At 39.3% G+C, this 21,828-nt stretch overlaps 1 protein-coding gene across 1 annotated transcript in view; it reads left to right on the plus strand.

The window, feature by feature from the left end:
• Positions 1–342: 342 nt before the first annotated feature.
• GUCY2C (guanylate cyclase 2C) overlaps positions 343–21,828 on the plus strand; it is a 43,899-nt gene continuing 22,413 nt past the window's right edge. The window contains exons 1-14 of the mRNA XM_056482418.1: positions 343–766; positions 1,690–1,802; positions 2,999–3,066; positions 4,684–4,899; positions 7,268–7,389; positions 8,259–8,355; positions 11,099–11,225; positions 12,462–12,597; positions 14,329–14,414; positions 14,842–14,953; positions 18,243–18,324; positions 20,467–20,572; positions 21,080–21,142; positions 21,701–21,772. Of these exons, the coding sequence (XP_056338393.1) occupies positions 553–766; positions 1,690–1,802; positions 2,999–3,066; positions 4,684–4,899; positions 7,268–7,389; positions 8,259–8,355; positions 11,099–11,225; positions 12,462–12,597; positions 14,329–14,414; positions 14,842–14,953; positions 18,243–18,324; positions 20,467–20,572; positions 21,080–21,142; positions 21,701–21,772 (1,614 nt within the window). The 5' untranslated portion in view covers positions 343–552. The remainder of the gene's footprint in view (positions 767–1,689; positions 1,803–2,998; positions 3,067–4,683; positions 4,900–7,267; positions 7,390–8,258; positions 8,356–11,098; positions 11,226–12,461; positions 12,598–14,328; positions 14,415–14,841; positions 14,954–18,242; positions 18,325–20,466; positions 20,573–21,079; positions 21,143–21,700; positions 21,773–21,828) is intronic.

Raw genomic sequence — 21,828 nt, forward strand, 5'->3', positions numbered from 1 at the left:
TCGATTTATGAGCTCAATCAGCAGAGATGATGTGGCAGTGTAATCAAGAGATGTAGGGCAATGCAAACATGAAGTAACCATCTGTTTTCCTCTAGGCTTTAACAGACCTTATATTTTATTTCCATTTTAAAGAGTAGTCTTTATGGTTCATGTGTCCCCTCACCTTTCTTCTCTGAGCTTATATCTGTGATGAAGAGTTAGTGCACTTATCAGGCAAGGTTTCTGGTAATGTTTCAGTTTATAGCCTCAGCCTTTCCATGAGCAAACATTCTCAGCAACCTTTAGCCTCTCTCTTTTCCTGAGTTTTGCTGCTGCTAATTTTTCACCTTGAAGTGCCACCTAGTACACTGGTGGGACGGGCAGAAGTGAAGGCAGGGAAGGGCACAGGAAGTGCAGGAGAGAAGGATCGCACAACCTGTCTTTGAATCTACAGAGTGGAAACCTCTTTCTTTCTATCTATCCAGGAACAAAATCAATGTAGAGTATCTGAAAGAAAGAGAGTTAGAAGACAAAAAAGAAATGGGAGAGCATACAACGGGTCTAAACTGAGTGATGATGAAGCAACTGGTATTGGTGCTGGCCATTTGGCCTTTGTTTTCCTCACTGCAGCTGCTGAAGCAAGTGGGTTCAAATCAGTGTAGCAACAACAGTTATGTGATCGATGTGATGCTCATGAACTACTCGGATTTCCCATCAAGTACTGATAGTTTGAAGTTCGTTGTGAACCTAGCCTTGGAAAGGGTACGAAAGGAATTCCAGTTGACAGGTAAGCCAATGGGTGTTGGTTACCTCTCTCTTCCTGTGATTTCTTGTCACACTTTGGGGCACAGTTTTATACTCATCTGACCTTTAGCAATGTGCTTCTCATACAGGCTCCTTGCTTGCCCATCTTAGGTAGATCTTACGGAAATAATGACCTCTCTTTGTATAAATGGAGGTGCTCTACAAATGGGTAGAACCATATATGTTTTCATGGTGTTCAGACAGTGTCTTCCTGCATGCTTCTCTGGAGATGTTCAGCTGGTTTTGGTAACATGGAAATTATTGAACTCAATCAGACAAGACCAGTGATCCATCTAGTGCAGTAATTAGGTTGTCCTTGCTTCCTCTCCTGACTGGATTAGCCTCTACTTTCTGAAAATAATTTTCTTCTTGACCCTATCTGTTGATCGCATCATGGTTTGAAGTGTGAAGAATCTGCAGTCTATATTTTCCTTCATTTAGAGTCGTGTTGCTTTTATTTATTTTGATATCTTACCTCTCCTTTCAACATCCCCAATCTACTGTCACTCTCTAGAATATCATGGGAAAAAGAGATTCCAAGGAAATAATAAAAGAAATAGTATCTATTACCTATCTGCCCTCTAGTTTAAGAAATTTTGTCCAGTTTAATGGAAAGTGGTCTCTCAGTTACTCCTTACAGAGCCTTTAAAAATTTGCCTAGTAATGGCTAACACTAGAACTACTTTTATCTGAAAGTACTAACACTCAGCAGAAGTCAGCAGTCCACATTGGAACAGACTTCACAGTAACGTCCATGGCAGTGGGGCTTAGGTTGTAGACTTTGCAGAAGCAGGGAGACCTCACAGTGTAAGACTTCTCAGACCTGTGTCAGAAGGAGGGGGAAAATAGTGTATTAGTGGTTACCTGCAATTCATGATGCTGTTTGCTTTAACATTTGTGTTACAGGAGAAAATGTTACAGTGAATGCCAGTTTCCATCTCTTTAATTCATCACTCTATGTCTCACAAGCCTGCCGTACTAGCACCTGTGAAGGTGTGGAGCTCATCAGAGCCATTTATGTGAGTAGCAGACTTCTTTCCTTCTGCCTGGGTATGCATGTGTGTCTCTGTCTTTCCTTCTTAACCTTTGATCCTGCTATTCAGTTACAAAGAAATTTGACAGGGAAGGGAAGTTTTCAAAGAGAAGATGTTCCTGTATATTTTGTGAAAAGAAGTAGGCAAATACTGGAGAGAAATTCTGTGAATGCTTCACAGAGGCTGCCTTCAGCTTTTGGCACCTTTTCCTATGCTTAAGTTGTCCTCCTTTTTATATATGCACAACTCTTTGTGTGGTCAGACAGCCAAAGCAATCCATTTAAAAAAAAAAACCAAATAACAATTAACTAAAAAAACCAAACCAACAACACAAACACTCAAAACAGCCCGAGCAGAGTAAAAAGATCCATTTCCAGCTGGATCAGACCCTGATCTGGTTCACCATCAGTTTACACAATACACAAAGGAGAGAACTGTGGTGAGGATGGGGACATGTGGGCAGAGAAATCATTAGCTTGGCACTGCTACCAATGAAATGGTTATGGAACTATGCCCAAAGGGCAAAGATGAAGTGCTTGCTTCTCACTAGAAATCACAGAAGTAATGTGAGAGAAACTATGTGAATACTTTAATATGAGGAAAAGCTTCAGTTAAAATCAGTGCATTACAAGAAGCTGTGTTTCTGAAGATTTTCACACCTCTGAGGGAAATTTGATCAATCCAATCAGAACTTTCAAGTCTACTAAACTATGACTATGCTCTAGTCTTTGCCAAGAAATTGTCCCTCATGGCATACACATACAGGTCAGGGTCATTTGATGATCATGGAAGAATTTTTTAAAATACTAATTTCATATTCACTTAACTAATAATTTTTCTGATACACAGGACCTTGTAATACCAACCACCTTGTCTTCTGTAAATGCAAACTCTTCTGGGGTGTATAATTTCAAATGTGCAACTATAACAATATTTTAATCCTTACTTGTTTTCTGTGTCTTAACAAATGTTGTACTCTTATCTATTTTTGGCTTTCTGTGATTTTTTTCCCTCCTCCCCTTTATATTTGTTCTTTTAAACTTTCTGTAGCTCCTCTCTTCTCTTGCTTTTGCAAGGTAAATTCTGTGACTCCTTATATCCTACAATTTTCTTCATTCTTCCATCCTTCTCTCTGCCAGTTTTCTGCTTTATCCCAAATGACCCTTTTTGATCCCTTGCAGCAATCTGGCAGGATTGGCTGTGCTGTCATAGGACCCGCTTGCACTTATGCCACCTTCCAAATGGTCTCGTAAGTACCAATTCTTCCCCCTTATATTGTGATGTTAAAGATGTCAGCTACTGAACAAAGTTGTTTTGTGAACAACAAACCTGCAGGGACATTGGTGTTTAGAGTACATCAGACACCTCGAGGTCTACAGTCAAGGCAGTAAGACTTTTATGCATAACCATTCTGTTTGGTAGGTGGAAGAAAATCCCCTTCCAAAGCCCGTGGATAAAAGCACTGTGTGTAGTTCTGGGCCCCACAATTTCAGGAAGATGTGGAGGTCCTTGAATGCTTACAAAACTGGTGAAAGGGCTGGAAGGCATGTCCTGTGAGGAGCTTTCGGTACTGGGTTTGTCTAGTTTGGAGAAAAGAAGGCTGAGACCTTGTTGCTTTCTACAGCTTCCTGAGAAGGGCAAGTGTAGAGGGAGGTGCTGATCTCTTCTTCCTGGGATTCAGCAACAGGACAGGTGGGAATGATTCAAAGCTGTGTATATAGGTTGGACATTAAGAAGCATGTTTTTAGCAAGAGTGTGGCCAAACACTTGAACAGGCTTCCTAGAGAGATGGATCATACCTTAAGCTTGTCATGTTTAAAAAGCATTTGGACAATGCAGTTAGTAAGTGTTTTAGTGGAAGGTGTCCCTGTCCATGGCAGGGGGTTTGGAACTAGATGATCTTTAAAGACCCATCCAACCCAAACCATTCTATGTTTCTGTGAATAACATGCTTTAGCTTTTTGTCAGCCCTGAAGTAGTCAGGACTGTATGATTTCTGTAGGCCCCTTTTAATTGAAGTAATCTATTCTAAGTCTGTCAGGAAAAAAAAAAAAAAAAAAAAAAAGCCTGTTTAATTAGTGAAATACTCTCCCTGTCATTATTTATTACATCACCTATGTCTGCTTCTGTTGCAATAAGTAAAATCCCTGTAATTGGGTAAGTGAACCTTACCTGGTAAATAACATTTTGTTAGAATCATGCCAACAACTCTTACGGTCATGGTTTTTGCATACAAAAAAAATAAAAATACAAGAACAAAAATATTTTGAGTTTAGTCTGATAACATCGCAGCATTCAGGAATATATATTTGTTCGTAAAACTTACTGTCTCTGTGTATAAAACAATCTTTGTTTTACAAATTCCTTGTCAGCAGAGGGTTGCCTTAATCTTTTCTCCCTGACTGCTGCAGTTGTACAGCTCCTAAAATACACCTTTGTGAAACAAAAAGGTTTTTCCTTTGAATTGTAGGAGTAAAGCTTTTTTGATGACAAAAAGCTGCAACCCTGCAGCACTGTCCCAATAAGGAGATTAAATCCATTCCATGGTAATGGCAGCCGAGCAGAAGCCTATCCAGAGCCTTTGGACTCATGTCACAACCCTTGGGGATGAAATGGTGTGTCATACCCAAAACGGCAGGGCTAATTGAGGACAGTGTGAGAAGCTGCCTAGAGCAGTTCAACAGGGCTTTTTGGGACCAATAGATTTGAAATCTACTTGAGTTCTTGAGGAGCCTTCTGGTTCAGGTTCAAGTTGTGTTAAACTCACTCAGGGCACAAGAGGAGAGGGAGGTGAGGATGGAAATCAGGTAGCTGCCTTGGTGCAGCAGCAATCTGTTCAGACTTGTCCTCTTATCTCTTCCTTCAGACTTGAAACAATACTGAGCCTGCCAATGATCTCTGTAGGGAGTTTTGGATTGTCCTGTGACTTCAAAGTAAACCTAACCCGCCTTCTGACCCCAGCCAGGAAACTGAACCAATTCTTCTTTCATTTTTGGAAACATTCTAAGCTGCCATTCAAAACCACGACCTGGGAATCTGTCTATATTTACAAGAGGACTGAAACCTCAGAGTCATGCTTCTGGTAAGATCTAGATCCACCTCTGACCCAACTGTTGATAAATGTCTCTACCCTCATGGAAACATGGTTTCTGCCAAGTGTTCTTTCAGTCCTGCATTTGGGAGGGACCTTACAACTACCAAGGAATGAGAGAAGGAAAAGATGAATTGTAGCTTTTAGCTGTAGCACTTACTGAATGTTTCTCATAGTCTGTTTTAAATATTTGCAAGCCATTGCTTTTCCTTTGGACAACATAGCCCACATGTCGTCTGTGACGAAAATACTTGTTTACAGCACAGTGATATAAATAGTGTGACATGAGAGGCTGCTCCACAGGCTCCCTCCCCATCGATGCCTTTTTAGGTCAGGGGTCTTACTAAGCTCTTAAAATGTTTCTCCACATTAATGCCTTCAATCTGTAGGCACTATTTCCAAAATTCATACTGTATCTTTCTTCAAACAAAATTACCCCAGTGATTGCAGAGTTTAAGCTATACTCTCACCAGTTTGGAGCAAAGGAGACAGCTTTCATTTTGTGACCTGAAACATCAGGCTGTGCTTGACTCTCAGAAATGCTGGGTTTCCTCCTTGCCTGAAAACAAAGGCTGCTTTTAGACAAATAGACTCTTTAATATACCAGTATTTATAATTATTTTTCTATTATTGAGGCTTATTTAACTTTCAGCTCATGAGAGTGATTCTATGCTCCTTTTCCCAATTTTAGGATATAAAAAGCCGATTAATTAAAAAAAATAAATTCTCATTTCTCCTACTAATTTTATAAACATAGCTGAAAGGTAGAAAAGAGTTCATGGAAATAACTATTATATATATTTCTAATTCATGGCCTGAGGGACTTGCAGAATTCTAATCAAAATTTAGAAGTGTGTTTGCTTCAGATTGATAGAAGCAAATACTTATGGAATATTTTGGATACAGAATTAAAAGGGTTTCCTTTCTGAATTAAGAGCCCTAAAACCTGATCTCCATTTAACTCTTTTGTGGGTATTTATGGACTTATATTGTTTCCTCCTTCTTTCTTAGTATAGATAGCAACTTGATCACATGATATAATTGCTATGTTTACCTCTCTTTGATGTTTTGAAATATCAGTGCACTTCACTCATCTCTTACTACAATCCCTCTTCCTCCATGTTTGCAGCTGTAATTGCCAATGCACTACACACACTTTAGCTAAATCCCTTTAATTCTGCAGGTTTCATACCTTTCAGTGAAATAATTGCATGGAAGTTATTTCTGACTTTTTCAAGTGTTTCTTATTTCCCTTTTTTAAATGTTTCTGGCCAGGACCTTCTTTATGACTTCAGAATTGTTCAAGCCCCTTTATTGCTGAATTAACAACAAAAAATTAATTTTGTATCTCTTTTTTTCCTAATTTAGTTGTAACAATGCATCTCATCTTGCCTTGATAGACACTGTCAATGTGAAGGTTTTTGAAGTCCAATTTTAAAAGATCCATTTTCTCTAAAGCACAAGTATTACTGCATGAGCTAATTGTTTTCCCCATATACATATAAAAATAAGTGAATCCCCATAGTGATAGCAAAATCAGTTTATGTTTCAACGGTGCATATGTTTCTGTGAATTAATGGTTAATGATTCTGTTCCTGAAGAGAAAATAAAAAGGTGAAAAAGGAAGCAAAAGGTATTTAGTAGCTCATTGGATTGAGATCTCAGTACTAGTAGATCAAAGGTTATGTAGTTTGAAAACAAAGAGTTCTTTTGATTTTCCCTCTGTATTAACTTTATTTCAGATAGAATATCTCTTCTCAGAATAACATATTGAAGCAAGAGCTGACTGTTTTTCCTTAATCTTTTAGCAAACTTTGCTTGCTTGCTTTTTTTTGCTGAGTCATTTTTTCCTTCAAATTTTAACTGATTCTGTAAGGTTTTTCGTTGCTGCTTGTCTTCCTTCTCTTACAGTCAGGGTACATGTGTGGTTTTTGTCCCAGTTCTTTCTGTAGTTCCTGTTCAGTCCTTTGAACCTTCACATGTGCCTTCTTACGTTACCACTGATGTCTTAAATAGCAGAGCTTCCTGGCTCTGCTTCCCTGTTAGTCTCACTTCTTCCAATTTCCTCATATCCTTGATTTTTTTTTTTCTTAATTGTTAACATCTTATTACATCATTGCATTTTCCAAATCCATCCTTTGTACAACCATGCTCAAATACCTCTGGTTGACTTTTCAAGCATTTCTGCATCTTTCATACCATGTATTGATTCTCTCACTTTTATTGCTGCAGAAAAAGTCTCATACAAGTTTATAAACACTCTTGTGTGCTCTGAATAGCCTATCTTGCACTGTGGTTGATTTAGGAAAATGTGAGGAATTAGCAATTTCCTGACAATATCTTTGCTCCCTTGTGCCAGGTATATGAATGCTTTAGATGCTGGAGTCACAGAGTTCTCTGAAAAACTCAAGTTCAAGGAAATTTTAAGAACTCCAGAGCTGCTTAAAAAAACTGTGAAAAATCCAAACCGGAAAAGCAATGGTAAGAAAGGGTTGAGGCTGCACTGCCCCTGCAAGTGAGTTGCTTTTCCAGGGAAATCAAACACACCCCTTAGTTAGGTTATAGGGAAAGCCTTTCACCAGAAATTGTGGGAACAAAGATATACCATTTTACATGGATGTAGAGATAAAATGGCACAAAGTTCCTAGATTCCTCTCTTCATTCTCATAAAATATGGGGGAATACTCTGGTTCTAGAGAACTTTGGGGTGAATTATCCCATCTAGGCACAAGCTCTTTTTTGTGAGAGACTCAGAAATCCAGGTATCACGATTTCTCTTAAAAAGGCTTTAAAATGCTACAAGAATATAGATACTGCAAGCTCTCTATCATTCATGTGTTTGCAGCCCTGGTACATTTATGGACCTCATTTTGCCTCATCAAGGGGTACTTCTGGAAATGATTCATCTAAACTAGAAAAAGGAATTAATAAATACCTCATCTTCTCATAAGACTAAGCACCTGGCATCAGCAGGCCAAGTGAGTGTGAGAATAAGCAAGCTAATGAAACCATTACTTGAAGGCCATTTAACCTAGATATGTTTATATTGAGTAGCTGTTATGGCGCCACAACTCCTAATGCTTCTTTGAGTGAGATAATGGTAGTGCTCTGGTGCAATCAGACAGAAAATGGTGCAGGTGTTGAAGCACCTTTCACCACTTCCCCTCAGATATCCTGGTTTTACTGCAGAGAGGCTGGAGCTCTGTGCCTGGGCCCCAGTACAGCACAGATAAAGTACCTTAGCCCAGAGTTGCTCTGCTGCCTGCTACTGAAGCATGGGGGAGCAGGCAAGCATCCTCTTCTTGTCTGTAAATCTCACCAATTTGTCTTCATTTTTGCCTGTTTTGTAGTGATCATCATGTGTGGGTCTCCAGAGGACCTCAGCACAGACCTAGGGACGGAGAAGGTGGATAATGACATCGTAATCATCCTGATAGATCCCTTCAAGTAAAGTATCACCTTTTGTTTTCTTCCTTTCTTTGCAATTTGCTGATGGATACAGATAATGGAAATAGTCTGAGTGGAATTGTTTTGTTGAAGAAATGCTCTTTCACAAAATGTTATCTATTGCCGTCTTTCCTCATGTCTTGCCATTTATTTAACATGCATAGTGTTTAATTCATGGCACATCCTCTACAAAATCCCTTTTAGTTCATACAATATTTTTTGAAGGTAGTGACAGAGCAGGTAGGTTTAATGTCGTCCTGTGGGCTCCTCAGTTCAGGAAACCATAAAAGAAGCACAGAGTCCAAAGTGAGAATGGTCATGAGATATGTTTCATTTGAGATATAGTATTTTTCATACACTCTGCCCAACCAGACAATTCTATGAATAGGACTTACAGTATATTTTTCTAGACTCCAGGTATTCAATTTTAAAATTATTTATGTGATATAACTGTTCTCCCAGTTTATAACTCTTGCACTCTATAACCATCTCTTCGACATCTTTATAACCACACTTCTCAGAGAAGTTTCTTAGTATACAACCTAGGTTTTATATTGTTTAATTTCCTCTTAATATTGCTAATTACAAAACTCTGTATAGAAGACCTCTGACATAAATTTGCCTTACCAATGGTATTCTCAAAAGCCCTGGCTGTATACGAGGCCTGAGAGCTGATCTCTGGCCCTAAAACTGAGTGACACAGCAGAAATTACATCTGTACAACTGAGTGTAGGTACTTAAACTAGGTGTTTTTTGGGTATAGCCCCAGTTGCCATACCAAGTCACAGTCTGAGAGAAAGTTTATTGCCTAGGACAATGCTGGTGGTGTGGATGGATGGATGGATGGATGGATGGATGATCGCAAGGCAAATGTGTGTGACCATGCCTTGGTGTTTCTTACTTCACTATTGCTGTAGCAAAAAAAAAAAAAAAAAAAAAAAAAGATTCCATGAACTTCTAGAGCCAGTGGGACTTTCCAGCTCTTGAGGCTAAAGCTGACTGTAGCAGGGCAGTTCTGAGAGACTCTGGGTTAATGACTACAGAGATTTAACCTTTGGTTCCAAACTGGATCCTGTTCAGGTTTTAACAGGATCTTCTCTGTCCTGCACACTTTCAGGTTCACCATATCTATTTTTCAGAAGTGCCTCTAAGAGCTTTCAATATTCCACAATTTTATCCATGAACTAGGAATCCCCATTTACTTTTCCTGAGACAACTGGCCTCAACTCCTGTTTCTTTGCAAATGCACAATGGGAACTGTGTATGTGAGTGTTTTAACACTGGTGTTGTAGGTATAATTGTTGCATTGGAGTAGGTGAGGGTGATTGGGGAATTCTTTGCTGTGATATGCATCCTTCTGATATACCCAGCTGCCTCAGGCTGCTTTATATGCTGTCCTTCTTAAACTTTCTATAGACTCCTTATTTTGCTGATCTCAAATCACAATATTCTTCTTTAAAAAACCAAAATACAGACAGATCTATTAGATGGAAACTCAGCCTGTAGGAGAGAGAGTGGGCAATGTACCATGCTTCTCCAGGAGTGAAGTGCCTCTGAAAAAGTGATAGATTTAAATTTTCTTCAGCTCTGATCTGTCTGGCAAGCAGGACACAAATACAGTCTTTAAGCTTCCCTTGAGAGAGGTGGGATGCTGGAGGATTATTCAGTCTGGTGGAGTCTAATGAGGCTTACTTTTCAACTGGCTAGTTCAGTCCAAGCCTGGATGAAAAACATGTTGAAATTCTTTAGGTGAAAGTGCATTGTAAAAGTCAGAAGATTCAGGGAAGGGCAGGGACAGGGCTCTGGTGTCAGAATCCAATCAGATGGCCATGGAGCAGAGCTTATGGTCTCCAAAAAGTCTTAATACAGTACTGATTACTATATAGTCAGTACTGACTGACAAAATAAAAGGATGATCAAACATAAATAACGAGAGAAGGCTCATGCAATTATTTTCTTTCTATCAGTCTAGCCATAACAGATGCTGTCAGTTGACACTAATATCTATTGCTAAATTCTTCTTTAACCTGTGAATCTGATAGTGGCCAGTCTGTGAAGCACTTCCAGATGGCCTCAGGATGATGAAACCAAAGATACCTGAAAGCTACAACATCTTCTGCTTGTTTTAGCAGAGTTTTCAAGTTGACACAGTTGCCTCTGATTTTCCTATCTCACTGAATTAAACAAAAGACTCAATAATCTGCTCTCCGTATCTCTGTGATTGTTTCATTCCCTCCTGTTAAATGCTTTTAATGCAACTCCTGCTGTGCTCAATTCTAGCAGGAAATATCAAAATTAGAGGAACAAGCAAAAGAGCACAGACGAGCTCAGGCACAGTAGAGAAACAGGCACAGTAACATGAAGAAACTATGATTGCAGTACTGTGGATTCCAAGGAGAAACTGAGTTTTAATTAATATAAACTCTGCTTGAAAAAAAAAAAAAAAGAGGAAATAAAAAGGACAGAAAGCAAACAGTTACAATAATAACAGTAGTTCACAACAACCTTTGAGTGTCAGATTGGCAGATCTCCTTGATATTACCTTTTAATATATTTAGGCACAAAAGCTGGCATCAGGGAATGAATGATATAAAGAGCTGTGTGCATGATGAAATTTTATTTTTAGAACTACTGTTTTAACCTATTAAACACAGTGCTGTTGGGAACAGGTGAGTGATTCTATCATGGATACCACTGACCCTGTTGTTCAGTGTTCATGGGATTCTTGTGCGTTGCTTTGCAGTAACGTGTACTTCAAGAAGAACATCTCAGCTGATTACATGCACAATGTACTTGTCCTGACTCTGCCACCAGCTAATTACAGCTACAATACTGTAATTAGAGACTATGAAGAGATGGAGGACATCCTGGTAAGAACACTATTTTATATTTGATTATTGCGTTTAGTTCATTCCTGTTCATGTATGAGGAAATAAAAACTAAAAATGCTGCTGTAATCATCCCCTGTCATGCTTCTAAGCTGATATATCCTTATATTATTGCAGGATGGCATTTTGTCCTGATGTAATGATGTCAAAATATAGTATCATAAGTCAAACCTGCAGGCTATCATATTCCTGCTTTGTGGAGCTCAACTCGAACTTTTAATTTGTTCTGCAAGTGTCATATCCATGGGGCATGAGGGAGACATATAGGCACATGCTTTTTCCACTCCACATCTGAGTGACTGACAATCTTACACATAGCTGCAAGGCATCACTCAAGAAAGATCTATACATGCAATTGAGATGTGAGCATAGAAATTTCAGAACTAATAATTGTTGACTAATTTGTCTGTGCAGATATGTCTAAGAGATGACAATCATTTCAGTTTCTTTCCAGTGGCTTTCCAGATAAGCTTCAAAAGCAGGAAGCTTTTTTTCCGTAGGAAATAAGTTTTTTTTTTTTTTTTTTTTTTTTTTTTTTTTTTTTTTTTTTTTTTTATTTCCAGAAAAGCAGAACCTATGAAAATGCTGTATTTGTTTAGTGAAACTGATACTCCTGACATCTGCCCAGGAGCCAGGTCCTTCATGTAGAGTTCCTCCCAGGATTTGTAGCTTTGAGCTCCATCTCTCCAGCAGGCAGCCTGAAGCTTCTGGCTTCTAGATCCCCCAGCCTGGACTTAATGTTTTTTTGGGTGCCAGCTCTGTGACAGGCTACTGGAAATTCTGGCACAATCCTTGCCCCTGAACTGTGGCCACTGAGAAGCCCAAACTTGCTGGCACCACACTGAATTATCTGCACAGAAACTCAAATCCAAAGCCAGGGCCTTTGGGACGCGCTGAGCAAAGCAGAACTGCCAAAAACCTACAGTGTAGGATTTCCTGAATCCTTTGTACCAGGATCAGCATGCCAGATCTTTACATTGGCCTCTTTTAAGTTTTCAGCACCTTCCTGTCTTCATACATCAAAAATATTTTTTGTTTACCTTTCTTTTTCAAAATGAGAGCACTCATGTGGCATTGGCCATCTACTCACTCAGTGCTCAGCAGATTCTGCTCTTCCATGATGTAGTTTCTGCCAGATGGAACCAATCAAAGTTAATACAGCTTTATGTCAGAAACATGAACTCTCAAATAGCCATTTTTTATTTTCTTTTGTTCTAGATGGAAGATGACTTTCTTGCTGGCTATTTTAATGCAGTGTTGCTGTTTGGACATAGTGTCAAGAAATTTGTCACCTCCCAGAGCCCTGTGTCACCTTTCAGTTTAATCAAGGAATTCCGAAATACCACTTTTGAAGGTAAAAAAAGTACCATCTTATGCAGGGTTCACTTCATTGATGAGGGGAAAGAAATTTGATTTTAAACACTCTTAGGATAAGTCACTTCTACACTAAATATGTCCAAGCCTTTCAATGAGTTTCGACTTTGACTTTTGACAATGACTTTTTTCTTTTTATGTGATTTTTACAAGGATGTTATTTTCAGTATTTGATGTTCAAAATGGCTCTGAAGTCACTTGACTGAGCTTTAATGAAGTACTTTCAACCTTTTCCAGTTTACAAAGCCATGTAGGCCTAGGATCCTGCAGTGTGGGTATAGGCCAGCTGACAGTGGGTTGGCTCTTCTTAGTCAACTTTCTTGTTCCTCTCACAGGTTGTCTAGCACTGGTGGGCTTTTGTTTTGTAGGCCATGGGCATAAAATCATAGAACTCAATTATTAGGAAGAGGCAAAACTTACACAAAGAAGTGGAAACATTATCTCTCTGAGAGTATAGTCCCAGTTCTTGCTTCACATCAGAGATCTGAACCAAACTGAAAGTTTTGTGAATATGCCCACCTATGATCAGCAAATATGTGTGTAGAAGTTTCCCAAATTTTCTTAAGATAAGGAAAGGTTGCAGGCTTGTGTTTGCTTTAACTGTGGTATCCAATACCTAGCAAAATATAGTTTACTAATTCCTCCTGGAGATAGCATCCCTTTCTGAATATCAGTAAACTCATCTATTCAGTTTAAGTTTGAAAGTTAAGTTGCACAAACATTTTTACTCATCCAGAATACAGCACAGTAACGCTCATCATAATTTATTGGTTTAGTCAAAAAAAAATCTTAAATGTGATGGGTGTTGAATCACCCTCATTCTTTCTTGTGATGGAGTCTGGTACAATGGGGATTTCATACAATAATGATTTTGATATTAAGAAAGTGGATCATGAAAAAGTCAGCATCAGTTTTTGAGGCAAAAATGGAGAAGGTGATTGCTGAACTAAAATAATGTTGATACTGAACTTAGTAGAACTAAAACAAGTCATCATCAACAGCAGCAAAAGAACAATCTGAAGCTGATAAAAAAAATTCTCCTATAAAAAAAAGGGGAAAATTAAGGTGAGACTTTCAGGACTGGTGGATATTGCCTGAACTTGTGCCCATGCTGAGGCAACTGACTTTATGGGAACAAAGTCAAGCTGTGCTGAGAGATTTGGGAAGTTCCACCTTAGAATCCTTGTAATGTGCTACACAGGCAATTTCTTTTCTCAATGTGCACATTTGCTAATGTACAGAGAAAGGAGGCTAAAGGCAAAAAGAAAGTGGTTAAAATGTTATTACTAGAACTTTCAAAAGAATAAAGGGAATGAAAGTATACTTGTATTTCCTTTATTGATCATGGATTCAAACTGTAGGTGGTAACAGACTATTTTGCTTCTCACTTCCAAAATGGTCTCCTCTAGGTAGGTGACCCCAACATTTTTGGTGTGCTGAAGAAATCTGACAAATATATCCTCCTATAGCTAGAGGGAGACTTTACTCTCCAGTGATGTCAGTTCAACACATTTTATTGGATTTTGTAGAGAAAGTGTAGTGTGGTATTAAAAGAGAAGTAGCACCACACTGAGCTTATATGTATCTAGCACATACATGAGGAAGAAAAGCATCTTAATTATCAGAAATCCTTTTATTTATCCCATCCTTCCTGCCCCATATTTGTGTTTCTGAAAATGCAAGCCCTCTAACTAATTCCTTGTGTCTGCAGGTATAGTGGGTCCTGTGATTCTGGATGAATTTGGAGACATTGATAACAATCTGACCGTGCTGTACACATCACAGACTGCAAATTATGTATGTATGTCCAGGGTGCAAATGTTCGACCTTATATATGAAAGGAGAAACAAAATGCCCTATACTGTTGCAAGAGAATGATGAAAATAACTGCAGCAGGAGTGGTGGAGTGCCAAGGCATTTTGTGCATGCCAGCAGGGGGTCGTGTGAGGTGTGCTGGAGGCTGACAGGATTGATGTAATCTGGTAATTCAGTAAGTGAAGTGCAGCTGATATTTTGTGGGATTGGTAGATGTATTTTCAGAGAGAGGCAAGGAATGAGAAAGAATATGGCAGTCAAACATACGGCTACACTGAGAAATACACCACTGTAGCAGGAAAATTAATTAGAGTTTGGGCAATACATTTATTAAGAGTAGTCTGAAGCAAGGGAAAAAAGAGGGAGAACACAGCTGTTGACTGCATTTCTTCCCTCCTCCCATCCATAGTTCAAACCTCTTCTGTATTTCAACACTCAAAGCAATAGGACATACGAAGCGACTAAGAGCCCGGATTTCATTTGGAAGAACCACAAGCTGCCCAGTGATACTCCAGGCACTGGTGAGACACCCATTAAACTTACCACCTACCTCTTTGAAACAAGACAGTCCTGAGATCCACCTGCTGTGTGATCCAGCATGCTACCTTCACACTGCCCCCAGCCAGTGATGCCAGGAGCTGGGTGCAGAACAGCATCTTTCCTTCTCTTCCCTCATCACTCCATGTTCTCTGCCTGCAATCCAGTTCAAAACCTTTATTTCTGTTTAGGTGCTGATACTAAGTCTCTCGAAAACTTGATACTGTACCAGTGATTATGGGGAATGCCATGGGGTATGTCAGAAGAAGTCACCCCCGAACAAATAATCTTCACTAGAATATGGTAGTGGTGTGAACTGTTTGAAAGACTATTCAGGAAAGGCAGCAAAATTAAGGTTATGACTCTGCATTTCTGTATCTAATGGAGCATGGTGGCTTCTGCTTCAGCCTTTATCCTTGTTGTAGGGAGCTGGGGAGAGGACACAGCACTGTGGAGATTCAGGGTGTTTCTCTGGAGGAGTCTCTGAGAAGAGTTGACTCTTTGAAGAAATACCATGGGAAACTAGGTTACAGCTCTATTTGCATCTGAACTAAAAAATCTAAAATATCAGAAATTACCACCTCCTTTTCTTTTGAGCTTTTGGTGACTCCTGGGTAGAATGGATGAAGCCCCTTGTTATTCAGAGTAGCAGATTACAGCCTTCTCAATTTGATCAGACTGAGATTGTTTCCCCCTTTATGACAGCTGCCACATGATGATTGGCAATGGAAGGGCATATGCTTTAGGGTATGATAGGGAGAATAAAAATTATTGCAATGGCAGTGATTGCAAAGGTTAATGCACAGTGGGCCAGTGTTCACCTGAGTCATTTCATCAGTGAGAATCCTGAGATGCGGATGCTAAAAGTCTCTGTTAAAGGCTTCCCTTAATTTCCTATACTGCTTCACTCCATTAGGGAATAGGCAAAGCATAACTGGAGAGATAAACATCTTCTGCTAACTAAGAGTCCATTCACAGTAAGGTGGTAAAATAGATTTAAACATTTTTATTTCTCAGTAAAGTAAATCAGATGCCCTCAAATTAGGCTTTTTCCCTCATAAGAGAGGCAGGAGTAGTGGTTTCTTGCCAGGGACTCACGGGAGTTACCAGGAGGAGGGAGACAGCAGCTTTGATAAGACTCGAGTTAGCTCTGGGAAGAGCAGAGGGATTTCAGTGGAGCTTTTGTTTTTCATCTCTGCTCAAATCTCTGGTCTCCCTTGGTATTACCATGAGTGCTATTTGTGTAGAGACAGCAACACTGCACACATCAGCCACAGGGTCTCCCTGTACCAGCTTCATAAGCTGTGTGCTTTCTGGCTTCTGTCTTGATGTTGCTCCAGTCCCATTCTCATCCATCACTTGGGCCACAAAACATGCTGTGTTGCCAGTGGATCTGAAGTATTTTTCAAATACTCCCTTCAGTATGTCGTTGTTTGAAGCTGCTGCACAAGAGGGGGAAAAATTGCAGAAAGCCAATGTCTACAAATGTCAGTAGCTTAACATCTAGTGCTTAACTGACATTATTTTGATTATTTTGTTTTTCACATTTAAAAATAAACAAACCAAACCTTCCTTCAATGTGATTCTAAATAAATATCCCCCCAAAAAGAAGAATGGTCAAAGTTTAAGTAATCACTGTGCCTTGCTAAAGCCAGTCAAAACTTTCCAACCTGGAATATCTTTTTCTTCCAGGTAGGTGAACAGTGCAGACAACCAGAGAGCCCTGCTCCTTCCTTAGCTGTAACTGAGAACAGCTGACCCAGTTCTGCTTCCTATCTTCTTCTTCTTACTATTCTGTGAAAAAAACAGGGGTTCATCCATATTTTCCCCTTATTCAGAAAATTTTAACCCTCTTTCTAAACATGGATAAGATCATTCTTCAATATGCAAACGTTTCTAGTTCCAGAGGATGAGTTAATATGTGATTCACTTTCCCTCTGCCTGTTGTAAAACTAAGAGCCAGAAGGTGGTAGCAGAGCCTCAGGAAAGGCAAATTACAGTCCCACAGCACTTCCATGGAAAACTATTATCTGTTTATTGAAGCTGCATGCCATGATTCACAAACCTGAAGTTTCATGCAAAATGTCTTTGCCTATTCTCATTTATTTCTTGATTTATAGTGGTGACTTAACTTGTGGAGTAAAATGATAGAACTGATGGTGTTCATCAGAGAGCATCAGACTAATACTAAATTACTGTGAGGCCCTTAGAGTGATGAACATACTAGAAGAAGGTAGGGAGATGTGATACCCAGAATAAGAAAAATCAAAGCAGAAATCTGGGTCCAAAATCCAGAGGAATTCATAAGCTGAATCCTATGTCAAATGCAGGCACAAAAATCGGTATGTTGAAAATCCCTCCTTAATTGCTGCTTGATCCTGAAGGCAGCTAGTGTGTGTAAATTTGATTTTTCTTTATTTACTAATTTTTACACTTGATCATTTTTTCTGTGTGCTTTCATTTCTGTGACAGAAGTATATTAACCTCAGTAAGGCTGAATAATTCAGCTCTTTTACTGTCCTTAATAACATGGCAATCTGCAAAACTGGATTCTCCTCTGCCTTTTTTGCCTGAGACACTTGCTCAGTAAGGTAGATGCACTCTAGACATGTGACCACCAGCTGAAGGTCTGTGATAATGGCCTGTTATTCTCCAGAGGAAGTTGATGGCTGTCAGCTTTCCTTCCCAGTAGCCCCGAGCTCCAGGAACAGACATGAGAGAGGCTTCAGTTTGCTTTTCCACGGTAATACAATCAACATTATAACCTTAGTCAGTTGCCAGCCTTGTTCATCCTGCCTGCCTGGTCAGGATTAGAACCCTTGTGTGCTCTGTGGTTTTTGGGTCTAAGTCCTCAGATGTCTGAACAACATGATTTTCAAACTGTTTGGCTCCTGGCAGCTTGCCCAGACACTTTACTGCTTTCGTGCTGCCACCAGATCAATTTCCCTCTATAGCATCTTAATTTCCTATTGAAGAGTACAGCCCACACAGTAGCACCATTGCCTGGGTCTCCCTACAGATTGCCCATGCCTCAGGTGGGAATATAAGACCGCAGTGCTCTGGGTCATGTTTCATCTGATATTGAAAGAGGCAAGTGTCATCCCAAGGCAGTGCTGGACTTTACCAAAGCCTCTCAATTTGGATGTGGCCAAACAGTATCCTTGGTCAGCTACTGTGATTTGCATGTGGGTGTGAGGGCAATTTCTTAAACACAATATTGTTTTTCAGCATCCTCCATGGAGTTGTTTATCTTTATTTTTTTCTTTTCTGCAGGCCCACACGTCTTGACTATTGCTGTCTTTACACTGACGGGAATTGTGATTCTGGTTCTGATCATCTCTTTGCTGATTCTAAGGTACCAGTCCCTTTGGCTTCCTGTTTGTTTGTCCTTGAACAGTTTTCCCAGTAGGACAATGCCTTTGATCTCTCTTTGAAGAACTATTCATTAACTTATCTTACATATCTATGTGGTTGTCCCTAGTGTGAACTCAGGTATATACCAAGTCGTGCTTGCATCCATGGTGTTGTTATGACAGGTTAAAAATCAAGAGAGAAGATGCAGCAAGGTTCAGTGTTCCTGCCTCTGCTAAAAAGCTCTGATTCTTATACATACACAGAAATATAAGTCACAGACCAATCTTCAGAATTGTTCCACTTTACTACCCATGGATCCATTCCTTTAACTCAGTTCAACACCCTGGATAAAAATTTTTCTAAGAGCTTGGAATTTCATGCAGCATTTTAACTCCAGATTTATCATTATGGAAAAAGCAGAAATAGAAATCATTGATGCCTCCTTTTTATGAAAGAAATCCCACCACAAAGTATAAGTTCCAAAGTATAGGATTTTCTTTAATCTTAAAAAAAACCTAACTTACCTTAGCATCTACTTTCAGCCTATATCTTTGTTATACATAAGAGAATGTCAGAAAAAGCAAGAAAATCAGATCTTAAGAAAGGTTTATTAGAAACAGATGCTACTCAGGCTCCCTTATTTTGAGTAGACCAATCTGCCTTGCTAACTAAAACAAGGGAAAAATCAAAGATAAAGATGCACAACTCTTACACATCCAATTGTACTCAAGATACGTAGGAGCTAATTGTTGTCACATCTAAGCACTAACATATAAACAGACAGTAAGGTCTGCAATGCCAATGAAAATTAATAAACAAAAGTATGGACTTGTAAAAGATTTTATACTTTCCCATATTTGCAGATGCATAAAATGTAAAGATTCTGTTTAGATGATTAGATTATTGTATACATGTCATTGTGATATTCCCAAGCATCAAATATAGAAGAGATTTCTGAGATTTTTTTAGAATAAAACTTGCACTTTTAGTGACAAAATAATAGCAAATTTCTCAAATATAATTCCTACCAAAGATTGCCCTCTAACAAGCAAAGAAGAAGAGAAATTCCTATGAAAATCAACACAATGCCTCATTATTCATTCTTTATCTCCTAAATTTCTAGGACACTTGAACTATTCCACAGCTACCTGTGAAGTTCTGACTGCAAAGTAAGAAGTCCAATTCCTGAAAAACATATAACTAAATATTAGACCTAGTAGATTTTAATTCAGTTTTATGTTCTTAATCACCAGCCAATACCAGTTTGAACTGCAGTGCATCCTAATGACATGCAGATACACCCTTACAAGGTAGAACAGAGAAAAACAGTTCTTACTGCCATTGTTGGTCTTCCTTTTCTTATGCAAATATATGCTAAAAATGTAGTGAACAAGGGAATATTTGTGTTATTAGTCAATAGTATGGGTTCTGCCATTTGGAGTATTTGCCAGCAGTCATCAGTGTGCTGGGATTCTCCTACAAACTCTCCAGTCAATTCCTGTGGGGTTTTTTTTAGTAGAGGAAGGACATGCACAATTAAAGAGACAATCTGATGAGCACTAGCTGTCTTGTAGCTTTTCTCTAAGACAATGCTTACTCTGAACTTTTGCAGGGGAGACAGCAGTTTCTTTCTCCCATTTCCAAGGACTCTTCCCTCATTTTTACAAAATGTGCAGAATACAAGGGACACTCAACACCTCACGTCCCAGCATTGTATTCACAGCAGTTCTTACTATTCACTGTTGATGGCAGGACTCCTTTGGTTTGCATTTGTTTGTGGGACCTCTCTTCCAACTGCATTTAATAACATGGAGGAGAAAATTATATAAAATCCAGATGGCCCTTTATGCTTTAAATTCTTCTGACCATGAGACTCTGGCAATTGCCTAGCAGCTTTCTGCTAAATCTGCTCTATTCTGCTACAGAATGAATGAGCATTCAGGCTTTCCCAAAGCTAGGAGAATTAAAGAGTATCCTCAAATTGAAAAACTGGAGGAGAGCCACAGGGCTTGTGCTCAAGTCTCATCAACCTGTCACAGCATCCTTGTGTCATCCTGACACTAGATGCTTCCCTATCCTAATCTCCTGTTGTGGGTTTCGGTTCACTGGGAGGATATTCCGAAAGACTTCTCTTGTTCTTCAGGAAGTACAGGAGAGATAATGAGCGCCGGTGGAAGAAATGGTCCCATATACCACCTGAGGAAATCCTGCCTCTGGAGACCAGTGAGACAAGTCATGTTAGTTTGAAGGTAAGAGAAGCACAGTGCCCAAAACTGGGTCTTGGATTCTGTCTCCTAAAGACAATCAATGCTGGGGTTTTGAGGTGTTCTGATACAGCACCCTATGGTTTTTCTTTTTTTTTTTTTTTAATTTTATTTTTTTTTAACCCACATTTGCTGTATTGAGGAAATAGAGATTATTCCCAGTTAATTGATCCCTAATAGAATATACCTGTTCCCATTAGTAAAGCTCATTTTGTCATGGGGGAATGGGCTGGGTATTGACTTACAGTCTGTGTCACAAATGATTTCCCAGTGCTTTGTTATGCCTCTCTAATGCCCAAGAGCATGAAAACACCAGGTGGAGGACCTGGGAGTGGCATGGATGTCCCACACTTTCTGTGGCATATAGTGACCCTCCCTAGAGAGAGAGGCTTATGCTGCTCTGTGGCACACACAGACATTACAAATCTCTCTGGACCTGTCAAGTGGGGAGTAGGTGATAATTGAAAGTTAATTATTCTTCTTTGTTCTCAGATTGATGAAGATAAGAGACGTGACACCGCCCAGAGACTGCGCCAGGGCAAGTATGACAAGAAGGTAACCTGACTGCAGTGTCCGTGTTCCCTTCCTCACCTTTAGGAGCAAACTTTTTGGGAGGAGGTCATTCGACCTCCCCTGACCTTGCTAAAAGGTTTGTTCTTATGGAAGGAGTAAGCCATTTGTTTCCTATCAGCTGCATTGTATTTTGTTTACTGATAGAAGGCTGAATATTACACTCCATGAGCCCCTAGCCCAGGAGTACAGAGGCATAAACACTAGGACCAGAAATCTGATACATTTTGGTACTGAAGAGGTGAATAGGTTAATGGAGGACAGGCCATTTACATGACAATTCTTGTGCATTCAGTAGAGCTATCTGCCTGTCTGAGGTATATTCTTCTTGAGTTAAAATCTGCACAACTGATAGATCTAAATCCTTTGAAGAAAATATAGCTCCAGCACTTTTTAGCTGATTAACTGAAATTCCAATAGTGAAGCAGTAGACAGGTGTTTCTGAAGTATTTATTTTTATGGACATTTCTTGGAAAAGAAAGATGAATTGCTGTTGTACTAAACCTATGATTTTTTTTTTCCCCACTGGTATTTTTTCTTCAGGTGGTGATCTTAAAGGATCTCAAAAACAGTGATGGTAATTTCTCAGAGAAGCAAAAAATAGAACTGAATAAGGTAACTGTTGCACAGAGGAACTGGACACAGCAGGGTGGGATGGAGTCTGTGAGTGA

Source organism: Oenanthe melanoleuca, chromosome 1A (genome assembly GCF_029582105.1).
Source record: "Oenanthe melanoleuca isolate GR-GAL-2019-014 chromosome 1A, OMel1.0, whole genome shotgun sequence".
Classification (NCBI taxonomy): domain Eukaryota; kingdom Metazoa; phylum Chordata; class Aves; order Passeriformes; family Muscicapidae; genus Oenanthe; species Oenanthe melanoleuca.